Consider the following 14,152-nt stretch of genomic DNA (forward strand, 5'->3'; position numbering starts at 1 on the left):
AGACCACCAACATGTTGAAAGAGCAGATGATTCTCTTTCAAATGAGAAGTCTTGGAGGTCTGTGACAAGTAAGGGAGCAGATATCGAGGGGTTTGATCAACCTCCCCCTATCCAGTTTGCTTCACTGCCCATCTTTTCCTGGTTCTGCATACCCCACAATCCAGCTCCCTTACTGCCTGTTACTTCCTGTTTCTGCATCAGCATCCCCGTGATGCCTGTAATGCACTAAAATAAAAATAATAATGTTTTTCAGGTGAAAAATAAAGACGTCAATGGTCTACATAATATAATCCATTTACTTTATTTCTGGCTCTGTGATGTAATGATTACACTGTAACTTGGCGTCATGAACTGTACAATCTTTAAAACGCTGCTCAAATACATTTTACATCATGGTTTCATACAAAGCAGTTACAGAGAGATACTAAATACTTCATTCTTTCTTTAAAAAAATGTTTTAGGCACCAAGCAAAAGTAATAATTGAAAACCATTGGGGTAAAGGCAGACGTCGTCTGCATAGAGTATTTCTTATTTTTACGTCAAAGGGTTCCAATGTTAATAACCTGCAGAACAACAAAACCTGCAGTGCAGATCTTACAAGTATAAAATTGAAAGAAATCTGTAATAAAATGGTGGGCCAATTTTTTAAAACAGAAGCCAGAACAAGGGTGATGTGGAAAGTAGGGGAGCAGGCACAATGGGACTGTGGGGATGTGTAAAATTGAGCACTGTCAAACCAGTGTAAATTTCTTGGTTTCTCATGGAAAACAATTTATAGTATTTTTTTTCATCCCACCATGGGTCCAGTCTCTTAGTTTCTCTCTTCCATTGGTATCTTTCTTTCTTTCATTACAAAGAACAAATTCATTCACTTGCATGGCATGAGTTCCAGCCTATGTCTCCAAAAAACCACATTAAATGATTTCAAAGACCTTCTTCAGTTCTACTATGAGCTGCCAGTCACTCTTCTGCATTTCATCCCTAAACCAGTTTTTCAAAGCATCAATTGACTGACGATTAATCTGAAACAAGAGAAAAGGAAGTTTAACACACTCTCACACAAAAAACATAATTTGAAAGCAACAACTAGTACAAACAGGGGTTAGATTGTATATTCAATATAAAACAAAACAATCAAGAAGCCAGATTTATTAATGATAAACAGTTATTTGTGCACCCCTGACTAAACAACATTATGTTGATTTTCTTAGTGAGAAGAGGTTAACCACCACATCTGCTTTAGTGGACAGTTACTAATTGTTGAAATTAAAAAATATATATATTTTTAAATTATGCTTAACTGATAAATTTCTTTTTTTCATGATGGTGAGAGTCCATGAGCCGTCATATGTGAAAATATTCCCATCCTGATCATTGGGAGGAGGCAAAAGACAACCCAACACACCAGAGCTTTAAATTCCACCCATTTCCCCAAGATCATTAGTCATACATATAGCGAAGTAGATGAGGAAAAAGAGAAAAAGCAGGAAAGAATAAAGTGGGAACAATTTATCAGGTAAGCATACATTTTGTTTTCTTTCATCAGAGGGTGAGAGTCCACAAATCAATAGCTGAGCTGTGGAGTCCCCGAGGCCACCATGGATAGGCAGGACGTTACTATTCAGGCACTACAGCCCACAGAACTTTCCTACGAAAAGCAACCTCGAAAGAATCATCAAACATCAAAAGTGATAAACTTAGAAAAAGTGTGTGCAAAGAAGACCAAGCAGCTGCTTTACAATTCTTGGCAATAGAAGCCTCATTACGAAATGGCCAAGAAGTAGCCTCTGCTCTAGTGGAATGAGCCGTAATACGCTCGGGGTAGTTTTACCCGCAACCAGTCTATTTTAGGTTCAACACCCTGGATAGCGCTTGATTATTGGTGGCTACATTTAGCAAACAAATAAGCAAGCATAACCCAAGTTCTGAAACAAAAATGGGCCGGCTCTTAAGGTTTACATTCCTGCTTTTTAAATAAATTGCAAGAGACTAAAGAAAATGTGTTAATAGGAGTAAATTAGAAAGTTGCTTAAAATAGCATGCTCTATCTGAATTATTAAAGAAAAAATTTGGGTTTAGTGTCCCTTTAAATAAAAAATATAAGCTCCAAGATGGCGGAGCCCACTGTGAAGAAGCAAACGAATACCTGTAAGGGGTTAAAACAATAGAATGACTTTGAAGACAGCAACAGCATAGTGAGTAGTAACCATGCTACTGTAGATGTACTCAGCAGTTTAATGTCTCTTTAAGCCAAGCTGCTAAAGTAACAGCTGTAGCTTTATGACCCTTGTGAGGCCCAGAAAAATGAACAAAAAGAAGAAAATCTGAAATCTTTTGTGGCTTCCACATAATATTTAAGAGGTCGCACAACATCCAAGTTGTGAAGAAGAGGCTACAAAAAGAAGGAACCACAATTTACTGATTGATAGTATCTATAGATACCACTTTTGGAATAAAAGAATAGCTAGTGAGGACAGTTTCGCAAGAAAAAGCTGAAAGTTCTGAGACTCTTCTAGCTGAAGAAATAGCTAGACGAAAAAGTACCTTCAAAGATAAAAGCTGAAGGTCCAAACAATGCATAGGATCAAAAGGAGGAGTGTGAATAACCCTTAAAACCAGATTCAGAGGAGGAGAAACTGGTTTTATCCTTTTCGGAGCCTGAACAAAGGCCTGTTTTATAACAGAAAGAACAGAAATCTGACCCTTCAAAGAACTGGCTGATAAACCTTTATCTAGGACTTCCTGCAAGAACTCTAGGAATTCTAAAATAATTCCAACAATAATCTCTGTGAGGAAAAAAAAAAAAAAAAAAAAAAAGGTTTTCCAGTCCTTATAATAATTACATCTGGTAACAGGTTTCCTAGTCTACATCAAGGTATTAACAACATTGTCAGAAAACCTTCTCTGAGACAGAATTAAAGGGACATTATACACTCATTTTTTCTTTGCATAAATGTTTTGCAGATCTATTTACAGTATATAGCCCATAAAGTTTTTTTTTTTTTTACTTCCTTTTCTTTCTTTCTTTTTTTAAAATACTCTTTATTGAGGTTTCAAATAAGGCAAACATACAAAAAATGTCAGTGGAAAAAGTACAAATACAGTGTATAGTTACATTGCATGACATAACATAATCTTAAAATGCACAACAATTGCCTTTAAAACTTTAAACCCACTGAACAATTTGGCGGGCCACTCTAGGATCTTATAATGATGTATTGTGGGTATAGTTATAGTAGGTAAATTTAAATAGATTGGGATCACTCTTGGATCTCAGATGAGAAACCTCGTTTTACTCTTGTAATTTTTTATGATTAATAAGAAAAAATGCTAGACAAACCTGCAAAACTGGGGAGGAAAAATATGGTCATTGTCGAATTGCACTGCAGGATATATGGATATGAAAGTAATCAGGGTGCGGTACAAGAAAGAAACACCGCTCAGATAACCCTCCTAAGTTAGGAAGTATATTATTTGAGAATGAGAGGGGGGGGGGGAGGTGGTCATTATAAAGTAACAGGTTATTAATATGTTGGGTGCAAGCTAGGTTAAGGGAGCACTTAAATCAACGGAGCCATAGGTTCAATGTTTGCATAGTTGGCAAAATTTGTAGGGCTTATCTAAGATTCAGTGCATGAAAAGGGCATAAGTGGTAAAAGTAATAATGCAGGACCTGCCTGCCCGAGAAGCACTGTATTAAGCTGCAAAGTCTCGCAACACCTCATGCCATAACCTCTTAGCAATTAATAATATATTTATGAGTTAAGTAGGCAAGACTATAAGCCAGAGGGTTGTACCTCCTTAGAATAATAAAAATGCCAGCTGAAATAAGTTAGCTGATATAATGAGCACTGCAATTCGTCTCTAGATACACTGTGTAGGTAACATATAAAGTTTGGTAAGTCTGGGCAACAAATGTCACCATAAATAGGAGAGCTATAATTAGAAGCAAAAAATGGGCTATGTGGGTTGAGCTAGAACCATGATAACTTAAAACATACCTATCTATAAAAGGCTGCTGATAAAGTGGTAAGAGGTCTTATAACTTGGAGTAGCGTGGGAGCAGATGACACACTTTGTATAATATAAATGTCAATATTAGGGGAACATCCTGACCATAAAGGGATGAATCTATTAAACGTAATGGAACACCCATATTCCAGATATATTAATTGGGAAGGCGCAGTCCCGGCCGCTGACTACGCCTGTACCACTAAGGTCAAGAGAATAAGACAATGTAAACAGTTGTATAGATGTATAGGTGTCCATCACTTGAAATAATAGCAAGTATTTAATTTAGAAAGAAAAGGAATCCCAGTAAAGGCAGAAAAATCTCTGTGAATAAACACATAGGTGTGACATGTTAAACTGTAGAACCTCAAATTGTTAAGTATTAATTACAAACACCCTTAGAAACAAGTACAAGCCATGTAAAATATTGATCTTGACAGACCTATAGATATAAGAGAGATCTTTAACTGTATTAGCATAAACATTTTAAAGTATTGCACATGTACATAATGACAAGACCTAAGAGCATGAATGTTTCCTAAACGACTAGCCAGGGGATCAATCTAGAAGAGCTTGAATGCAAACTAGTATACGTGAGATACAAGTATAATTAAATCTTATACGACATACAAACTAGGAATTAAATACTGTGTGAGGTGGTGGCATATTGATACAACCATGTTGCATGCTAGTCTAAAAAGGTCCATAGTTACACTGGTGTATTTATGAGCCCCATATTTTTTGTGCCTATCCGTTCTCAAAGTACGTTAAAATCAGTAAGGGGCTTACTGTCTTTTTTGTACTCTGCTTGTTTTGCTGCAGTAGTCCCTTGATCTTATCCAACATGCCTATCTCAAAGCACCATGGAACAGACGCTACACTCCTCTTGTGCAGGATCCACTGTGAGGGGGGTTCTTCCCCACCCAAAACAGACAAGTCCTTAGTCAGGGCAAAAGTAATTGGAGAGTCCGCAAGTTCATGAGCCCCTACTGCAGGTAGATTGTTCATGTGAGAGGGCTTGGCGGTTTTATTGCAAGCTGAGCTGCCGCTGTAAGAGAGCTGTGGGCTTTCAGACCTGTAGGTTTCGTCTTTCATGTCCGCCGCGAGCGCACAGGATTCTGCTGCCATATGATTCGCTCTCAGCGGGTCCTGCATCCGATGCTTCGCGGGTATGGTACTTTGTGGACCCGCGGCTCTCCTGTTCTCCTGAACGGGCATAGGGAAATAAACAGTGTGCAGTGTTAACGCCGCTGCTGACAGCTGAGACTCCGGTGCATATTGACATTTGAGCGCAGCTTTACATATATCAAGGAACATATGCATCTGTACCATGATGTGTTCCGAGTCCTCCATGATAAATTAGAGTACCAATCTCCGCTCTTAAGGGTGGAATATAATAGCCCTTGGTTAATGTAACTCACAGTTGAAGGTGCTGGATAGGCCGCAAGATGGCTGCTTTAAACCACGTAGTTGGTTGTAAACACATCAGGGTAGTGGAGTTTTATGTATGAAGTGCCGCTCTCCTCAAAATTAAGAACGGCAGAGATTTCAGGCCAACCTCAGTGGTGAAATAAAAAAGTAGATGGAGCCAGACGGTCACTAATAATGATTGTTTTATATGGTATAGTTGGAGCTGCTGAGAAGTGCGTCCGTCTGGTACCAGAGTTGGCTCCGCCCTTTTTTTTTTTTTTTTTTAAATGTATAGTTTTGCTTATTTTTAAATAACATTGCTCTGATTTTCAGATTCCTAACCAAGCCCCAAAGTTTTAGGAGAATACCGACAGATACCTCTACTCCAACTTGCTCCTGTTTGTGTAAAGGGTCTTTTCGTATGCAAAAGAAGGGGGAGTTTCTTATTTCCCACTTGCAGTGGGCTTTCCAACTACCTTTTCAACAGAGCTAAACTGAGAGCTTCTAAGTTTTTAAACCGTTTTATACTGGATTTTTATATTAGTACCTGTGCATCTTATTTTTTATAGTAGTGTATTACATGCAGTTATATGGAAATTGGTGTATACTTTCCCTTTAAGTGTTTAATTGCCATGTTGCCAAATTTAGAGCTTTGAGATCTTGACAAAAGAAAGGGCCTTGAAAGAACTAAATTTATGCTTACCTGATAAATGTATTTATTTCTTGACAGGGTGAGTCCACGGATCATCTCTAATTACAATTGGGAATATCACTCCTGGCCAGCAGGAGGAGGCAAAGAGCACCACAGCAAAGCAGTTAAGTATCCCCTCCCTTCCCTCTAACCCCAGTCATTCGACCAAAGGAAAAAGAGAGAAAGGAAGTAACACAAGGTGCAAAGGTGCCTGAGGTTTACAACACAAAAACTGTTTAAATAAACAGGGCGGGCCATGGACTCACCGTGTCAAGAAATAAATAAATTTATGAGGAAAGCATACATTTCGTTTTCTTTCTAATGACACGGTGAGTCCACGGATCATCTCTAATTACTATTGGGAATCAATACCCAAGCTAGAGGACACAGATAAGGGAGGGACAAGACAAGGAACCTAAACGGAAGGCACCACTGCTTGAAGAACCTTTCTCCCAAAAGAAGCCTCAGCTGAGGCAAAAGTATCAAATTTATAGAATTTTGAAAAAGTGTGTAGAGAGGACCAAGTTGCAGCCTTGCAAATCTGTTCCACAGAAGCTTCATTTTTGAATGCCCAGGAAGAGGAAACAGCCCTCGAGGAATGAGCCGTGATTCTCTCAGGAGGTTGCTGTCCAGCAGTCTCATAGGCCAAACAAATTATACTCTTCAGCCACAAAGAAAGAGAAATAGCCGTAGCTTTCAGACCCTTGTGTTTCCCAGAGAAAACAACAAACAAAGCAGAAGACTGGCGAAAATACTGTAAATATATTTCAAGGCACGCACCACATCTAGGTTGTGCAGTAGACACTCTTTATGAGAAGAAGGGTTAGGACACAACGAAGGAACAACAATCTCTTGATTAATGTTCCTATCTGAAACCACTTTAGGGAGGAAACCTAACTTAGTACACAGAACTACCTTATCGAAAAGAAAAAAGAAAATTTATGCTTACCTGATAAATTTATTTCTTCTTAGACACGATGAGTCCACGGATCATCTTCATTACTTATGGGATATTCACCTCCTGGTAAGCAGGAGGAGGCAAAGAGCACCACAGCAGAGCTGTTAAATAGCTCCTCCCTTACCTCTCACTCCAGTCAATCGACCGAAGTTAGGAAGAGAAAGGAAAAGTCAAGGTGCAGAGGTGACTGAAGTTTACAATAAAAAACATCCTGTCTTAAAAGAACAGGGCGGGCCGTGGACTCATCGTGTCTAAGAAAAAATAAATTTATCAGGTAAGCATAAATTTTCTTTTCTTCTTAAAGACACAATGAGTCCACGGATCATCTTCATTATTTATGGGATCCAATACCCAAGTTAGAGTACACGGATAATACGGGAGGGACAAGATAGGATACCTAAACGGAAGGCACCACTGCATGAAGAACCTTTCTCCCAAAAGTAACCTCAGCCAAGGCAAAAGTATAAAATTTGTAAAACTTTGTAAAAGTGTGAAGAGAAGCGCAGAGTCATGTGGGCCTTAATTTGGATACTGTAGGAGAAATTGAGGCACAGCCTGGCCACTTGTCAATTAGTTCCTGAACAGCAGGGGTCTTAGAAATAATAGGCTCAGAAAAAGTGAAAAATTTTATAATAAAAATTAACACATTGAAACGTTACGGTCTCCTTAAAATTTAAAATGTAACTCTATTTTCAAATCTAGAACTACATAGTCACATAGTCACTGTAACACCCAACTACCCCTCAGCTAAACCTTGCTGAGGTGCCCAGCAGTTCAAAAACGTTATGCTCTTTGAGTGCATAAAGGTAAACATAAACCATCCCAGCTTCTAGAATAAAAGTCCGTTTGTGTATGACAATAACACTAGAACATTATAACATCGATCTTTAGGTAGAACAGTAACTTTGTACAATGCCCTCTTTTTAGTTGAGAAATCGTTGTACAAATCGTGTAAAAGAGTTGTAAACAGGACCGCAAAATAATGTTTAAACAATCTCACCTCCCACTGAGTTCTATGCACCCTCAGCCCAAGTGATCCCCCCAAATAAGTCAATCTCCTTTAGGCCCTGCTAAGAAGGTGCTGTCATGAAGGCCCCTTTTACATGCAGGAATTCTTACCAAATAAATAAAGTGCTCCACTTCTCTGAGATCCATTTATTGACCCAGAATAAAAAAAGTCAGCACTTACCTTGAACTCTGCCCGACAGCAGGGAAGCTCAGCAGGTTTAGGAGGTCCTCTCCCTCCCATAGCCCTGTGGATAAAAATAAAGCCTCAGTCATCTTAAGGATAAGGGCAGCATAAGTGTATGGGAGGCGCAGTGAGAATTATGTTCCACCAGTTCCCATTGCTCTAAAGCCACCAAAAGCTCTACTGAAAGACTGATATGGACTACGGCTACACCCTAGAACAAAGTAGCACTCTCTGGCACTACTTTAAACATAATAAACACTTGATTGAAGAATCTAATCTAACACCTCACTTTACCTCTTTCTATCACTAACGTAGGCAAAGAGAATGACTGGAGTGGGAGGAGCTATTTAACAGCTCTGCTGTGGTGCTCTTTGCATCCTCCTGCTGACCAGGAGGTGAATATGCCATAAGTAATGAAGATGATCCGTGGACTCATCGTGTCTTTAAGAAGAAATAAGGTAAGGGGATTCACACTAACGCCGAGAGTTCTGAGAATCTACGAGCAGAAGAGACTGCAACAAGAGCAGAAGAGATTGCAACAAGAAACAAAACTTTTCAAGATAACATCCTAATATCTAAGGAATGCATAGGCTCAAACGGAGCCTGCTGAAGAACTTTAAGAACAAGGTCAAGACTCCAAGGCGGAGTAACAGGTTTGAACACAGGCCTGACAGAAAGATTGTACGTCTGGTACATCTGCCAGACGTTTATGCAAGAAAATAGACCAGGCGGATATTTGACCCTTCAAGGTACTAGCAGATAATCCCTTCTCCAGACCTTCCTGGAGAAAAGACAACATTCTAGGAATCCAAACTCTACTCAAAGAGAAACCTCTGGATTCACACCAATACAGATATCTACGCCAAATCTTATAGTAAATCTTTCTGGTAACAGGTTTACAAGCCTGAATCATGGTCTCAATGACCGACTCAGAAAAACCGCGCTTAGATAAAATTAAGCGTTCAATCTCTAAACAGTCAGCTTCAAAGAAACGAGATTTGGGTGAAGGAAGGGCCCTTGAAGTAGAAGGTCCTTCCTCAATGGAAGTCTCCAAGGTGGAAGAGATTACATCTTCACTAGGTCTGCATACCAGATCCTGCAAGACCACACCAGTGCAATGAGGATCACCAACACCCTCTCCTGTTTGATTTGAGCAATGACTCGAGGAAGGAGAGCAAATGGAGGAAATAGGTATGCTAGACTGAAATTCTAAGGGACCACCACAGCATCTATCAGTACAGCCTGAGGATCCCTCGACCCGTACCTCGAGAGCTTGGCTTTCTGTCGAGATGCCATGAGATCCAGCTCCGGCTGTCCTCATTTGAGAATCAAGTTGGAAAACACCTCCGGATAGAGTTCCCACTCCCCCGGGTGAAAGGTCTGTCTGCTCAGATAATCCGCTTCCCAGTTGTCCACTCCTGGAATGCGGATCGCAGATAGACAGCAGTTGTGGGTCTCTGCCCACTGGATAATCTTGGCAACCTCTGTCATGTCCAAGGAACTCCAAGTTCCTCCCTGATGGTTGATGTAAGCCACTGAAGTTATGTTGTCCGACTGGAACTTGATAAACCGGGCTGAAGCGGAGGCCAGGCTAGAAGCACATTGAAAATTGCCCTCAGCTCTAGAATGTTTATGGGGAGAACAGTCTCCTCCCGAGTCCATTTCCCCTGAGACTTTAGTGAGCCCCAGACTGCTCCCCATCCCAACAGACTGGCATCCATGGTCACAATCACCCAGGAAGGTCTGCGGAAGCAGGTTCCCTGGGAGAGATGTTCCTGAGATAACCACCAAGGAAGAGAATCTCTTGTCGCCTGATCCAGATGTAAACGCAGAGACAGATCCGCATAATCCCTGTTCCACTGTTTGAGCATGCATAATTGTAGAGGTCTGAGAAGGAATCAGGCAAAGGGAATGATGTCCATTGCAGTTACCATCAGACCCACTACCTCCATAGATTGGGCCACTGACGGCCGAGGAGAGGACTGAAGGGCAAGACAAGAGTAGAAGAGCTTTGTCTTTCTGACCTCTGTCAGAAATATTTTCATTGATAAGGAATCAATTATGGTTCCCAAGAACACTACCCTTGTAGCTGGTATCAAGGAACTCTTCCCCAAATTCACCTTTCATCCATGGCAACGCTGAAAAGATGACATCTCCATGTGGGAGCTTGCTTGATGAAAGGATAGCGCCTGGACCAGAATGTCGTCCAGATAAGGCGCCACTGCAATGTCCCGCAACCAGAGTACCGCCAACAGGGCTCCAATGACCTTTGAGAAAATTCTGGGAGCTGTGGCAAGGCCGAATAGAAGAGCCACAAACTGGAAGTGTTTGTCTAGAAAGGCAAACCTAAGAAACTTGTGATGATCCTTGTGGATGGGAACATGTAGGTACGCATCCTTTAAATCTACCGTTGTCATGAATTGACCCCTCTTGAACCAAGGGAAGAATGGAAAGAATAGTTTCCATCTTGAAGGACGGTACCCTGAGGAACTTGTTTAGACTCTTGGGATCTAAAATTGGTCTGAAAGTTCCCTCTTTTTTGGGAACCAAGAACAGATTGGAGTAGAATCCCAGACCCCGTTCCTGCAATAGGACAGGAAATATCACTCCTAGGTCGGAAAGGTCCCAGACACAGTGTAAGAACGCCTCTCTTTATCTGGTCTACAGATAATCTGGAGAACAGAAACATGCCCCTGGGAGGATAGGTTTTGAACTCTAGTTTGTATCCCTGGGACACAATGTCCACTGCCCAGGGATCCGGCACATCCCAAACCCAAGCCTGAGCAAAGAAAGACAGTCTGCCCCCCACAAGATCTGGCCCCGAATTGGGGGCAGACCCTTCATGCTGACTTTGAGTCACTAACAGGCTTCTTCGATTGCTTCCCCTTGTTCCAAGACTGGTTGGACCGCCAGGAAGGCTTGGACTGTTCTTGCTTGGCAGAGGAAGTCTTACCCTTGAAGTTTCGAAAGGAACGAAAATTACTCTGACGCCCCTTCTGCTTATTCCTCATAATATCTGAAATAATTTCAGCCAAGCCTGGCCCAAACAAGGTCTTACCCTTGTAGGGAATCGCAAAAAGCTTAGACGACACATCCACAGACCATGATTTCAACCATAAAGCACTGCGGGACAGGACTGCAAAACCAGAAATCTTTGCTCCCAACTTAATAACTTGTAGGGAAGCATCCATAATAAAGGAATTGGCCAACTTATCCTGGATCTCCTCAAGGTGAGTATCTGTCTGAATAGATTCAGACAACGCATCAAACCAGTATGCCACCGCGCTGGTGATGGTAGCAATACACACCGCAGGTTGCCATTGTAAACCCTGGTGTACATACATCTTTTTTAATAACCCTTCCAACTTCTTATCCATAGGATTCTTAAACGAACAGCTATCCTCTATGGGAATAGTGGTTCTCTTAGCCAAAGTGGAAATTGCCCCTTCAACTTTTGGGACCGTCTGCCAAGACTCCTTGATAGAGTCAGCTATTGGAAACATCTTCTAAATGGGGATGGAGAAAAAGGGATACCCGGTCTCTCCCATTCCCGGGCAATAATCTCTGTAGCCCGCTCTGGAACCAGAAAAACCTCCACCGAGGAAGGAACGTCAAAGTATTTGTTTAACTTACTAGACTTCTTAGGATTGACTACAACAGTCATGTCGGAGTTGTCCAAGGTGGCCAAAACCTCCTTAAGTAACAACCGGAGGTGTTCTAGCTTAAACCTGAAGGATACAACTTCAGCATCAGCAGAAGGTATTATAGTGTCTGAGTCTTCACCCTCAGATGCTACCAAAGTATCTGCCTCCTCAGACTTCTGGGAAGGAACAACCGGGATAGCTACAACTGTGTCAGAAACCTTATTTACTGATTCCTTAGATTTCCTCTTCCGCTTTCCCTGCAGCATGGGGAAGGCAGACAGCGCACCACTTACCGCGGAAGATATGTGGGTAGCAATGTCTTGCAACGTAACTCCAACCGGAGTGAGAGAGGAAGCGCAGGGCACTGCATGTGTAGACGATAAAGTTTGTGACACTTGAGGAGAAAGTTGCGGCATATCTTGAACAGGGGACCCCTGAACAGCATCCGCCTTAGCTAATGATGGCTCAGAATCAAAAAGTCTATCCCTGTAATTTAATGTTCTTTCAATACATGAGGAACAAAAAGGGATTGGGGGTTCCACATTAGAGTCAAAACATAAGCTGCATGTAACATTTTGCAGGGTCTCTTGATCCATCTTTACCCAATGTTCAAACAAAACAAACGCAACTGCTTTATTTATTTAGAAAAAAAATATAACACCAAAAAAACATTACTGTCACATTCATTTTAAAAGTAAAATCTATTTTCTTTTAGACTGTAACTACCGCTAAGCAGCAGTTCACTATAAACCTTAGACACCCCTCCTCACCTCAGCACTGCTTGCTGAGGCGCCTACCTGTCCTCCTGTGAAACCGGATTAAACACTAAATACGATCCGGACTCAAAATCTAGCTGTTCAAAACAGCTGCGATGATTCCTGAGAGAAAACAACTCCTCTACTAGCAGAGATGTAGTAAATAACCCTCCGGCCCGGAATTAACAGGAAATGATCCGGAAAGGCGCGCAACACTAAATTACCGCCTCAGAGAAACCGCCCGCCCCATTTGTGGGCGTTTCTAACTAGAAAGGGACCGGCCTCCATTATCCATCAAAGCCAGAGCCTTGCCACACAGAAAAAACACACCGACTCTTGTGACAAAGTCCGGAATTAAACCGGAACAAATAAAACACATCTGAGCCTCTCCAAAAGTTTTAACGTCCCCAGTGCCAGCATATACTGCCAACATTAGTCCTATTAACCCCAAATAGGATTATAGTGTTTAACGTCCCAAAAAACAGTATTTAACTGATAAAGTGCCATATTCTCCTCTTGTCCTATTAAACAAAATAAAAATAGGCACTTACCTGAAGATCAATCTGCCCGGCAGCAGGGCAGCTCACATGGTATGACTGAATAATCCTAATCAGGCTTTCAGGATAGGGCAGCAACAACTACTTGGGAGGCGCAGTGAGGATTATACCCCACAAGTTCCCGATTGCTTAAAAGCCCCCACTGCTCTACTGAAGAGACTGACATGGGCTACCGCTAAACCTCAGGAAGAAGCAGGGCAATCTTGCTCTGCTTTAAAATAATAGAATCTTGAATGAAGAATCTTCTTTCAGACGCCTAAACTTTACCACCTCCTTGCTTTTAACGTAGGCAAAGAGAATGACTGGGGTTAGGAGGGAAGGGAGGGGATACTTAACAGCTTTGCTGTGGTGCTCTTTGCCTCCTCCTGCTGGCCAGGAGTGATATTCCAATAGTAATTCTAGATGATCCGTGGACTCACCGTGTCATTAGAAAGAAAGTCCTTACTTAGAGGAAGCCTCCAAGGCGGTCACAAGGACATCTGCAACAGATCTGCAAACCATATCCTGCGAGTCCACACTGAAGCAATTAGAATTGCTGAGGATTGTACCTGCTTTATAGTGGCGATCACCCAGGATAGCAACACAAATGAAGGAAACATGTTAATCAGGTCGAACGACCGGGTGACACTAGGGAGTCCCGAGAACTCGAACAATACTGAGGCAGTTTGTGATTTAAATGGAGGCCATGAGTTCTCTCTCTGGCAGACATCAATGTCTCACAATTTAGTTGAACACTTCCTGATTCACAGACCAATCCCCTGGGTGAAGAGACTTAGAAAGTCTTCCTCCCAATTGTCCACATTTGGAATATGTATGGCAGAAATACTGCATTAATAGCATTCTGCCCAACTGATGATGCAGGATCCTGAACAGATACCGCCTACGCTTCCTGAAAGAGACTCAATCTGTTTCCCCACAAGAGACTGGTCTGGT

The 14,152-nt window shown here is 41.6% G+C and overlaps 1 protein-coding gene across 1 annotated transcript in view; it reads right to left on the reverse strand.

Moving 5' to 3' along the window:
* Positions 1–285: 285 nt before the first annotated feature.
* Positions 286–14,152, reverse strand: part of EIF5B (eukaryotic translation initiation factor 5B) — a 411,763-nt gene continuing 397,896 nt past the window's right edge. Inside the window, exon 24 of the mRNA XM_053707685.1 lies at positions 286–1,023. Coding sequence (XP_053563660.1) covers positions 916–1,023 — 108 coding nt within the window. The 3' untranslated portion in view covers positions 286–915. The remainder of the gene's footprint in view (positions 1,024–14,152) is intronic.

This window comes from Bombina bombina, chromosome 3 (assembly GCF_027579735.1).
Source record: "Bombina bombina isolate aBomBom1 chromosome 3, aBomBom1.pri, whole genome shotgun sequence".
NCBI classification, from domain to species: domain Eukaryota; kingdom Metazoa; phylum Chordata; class Amphibia; order Anura; family Bombinatoridae; genus Bombina; species Bombina bombina.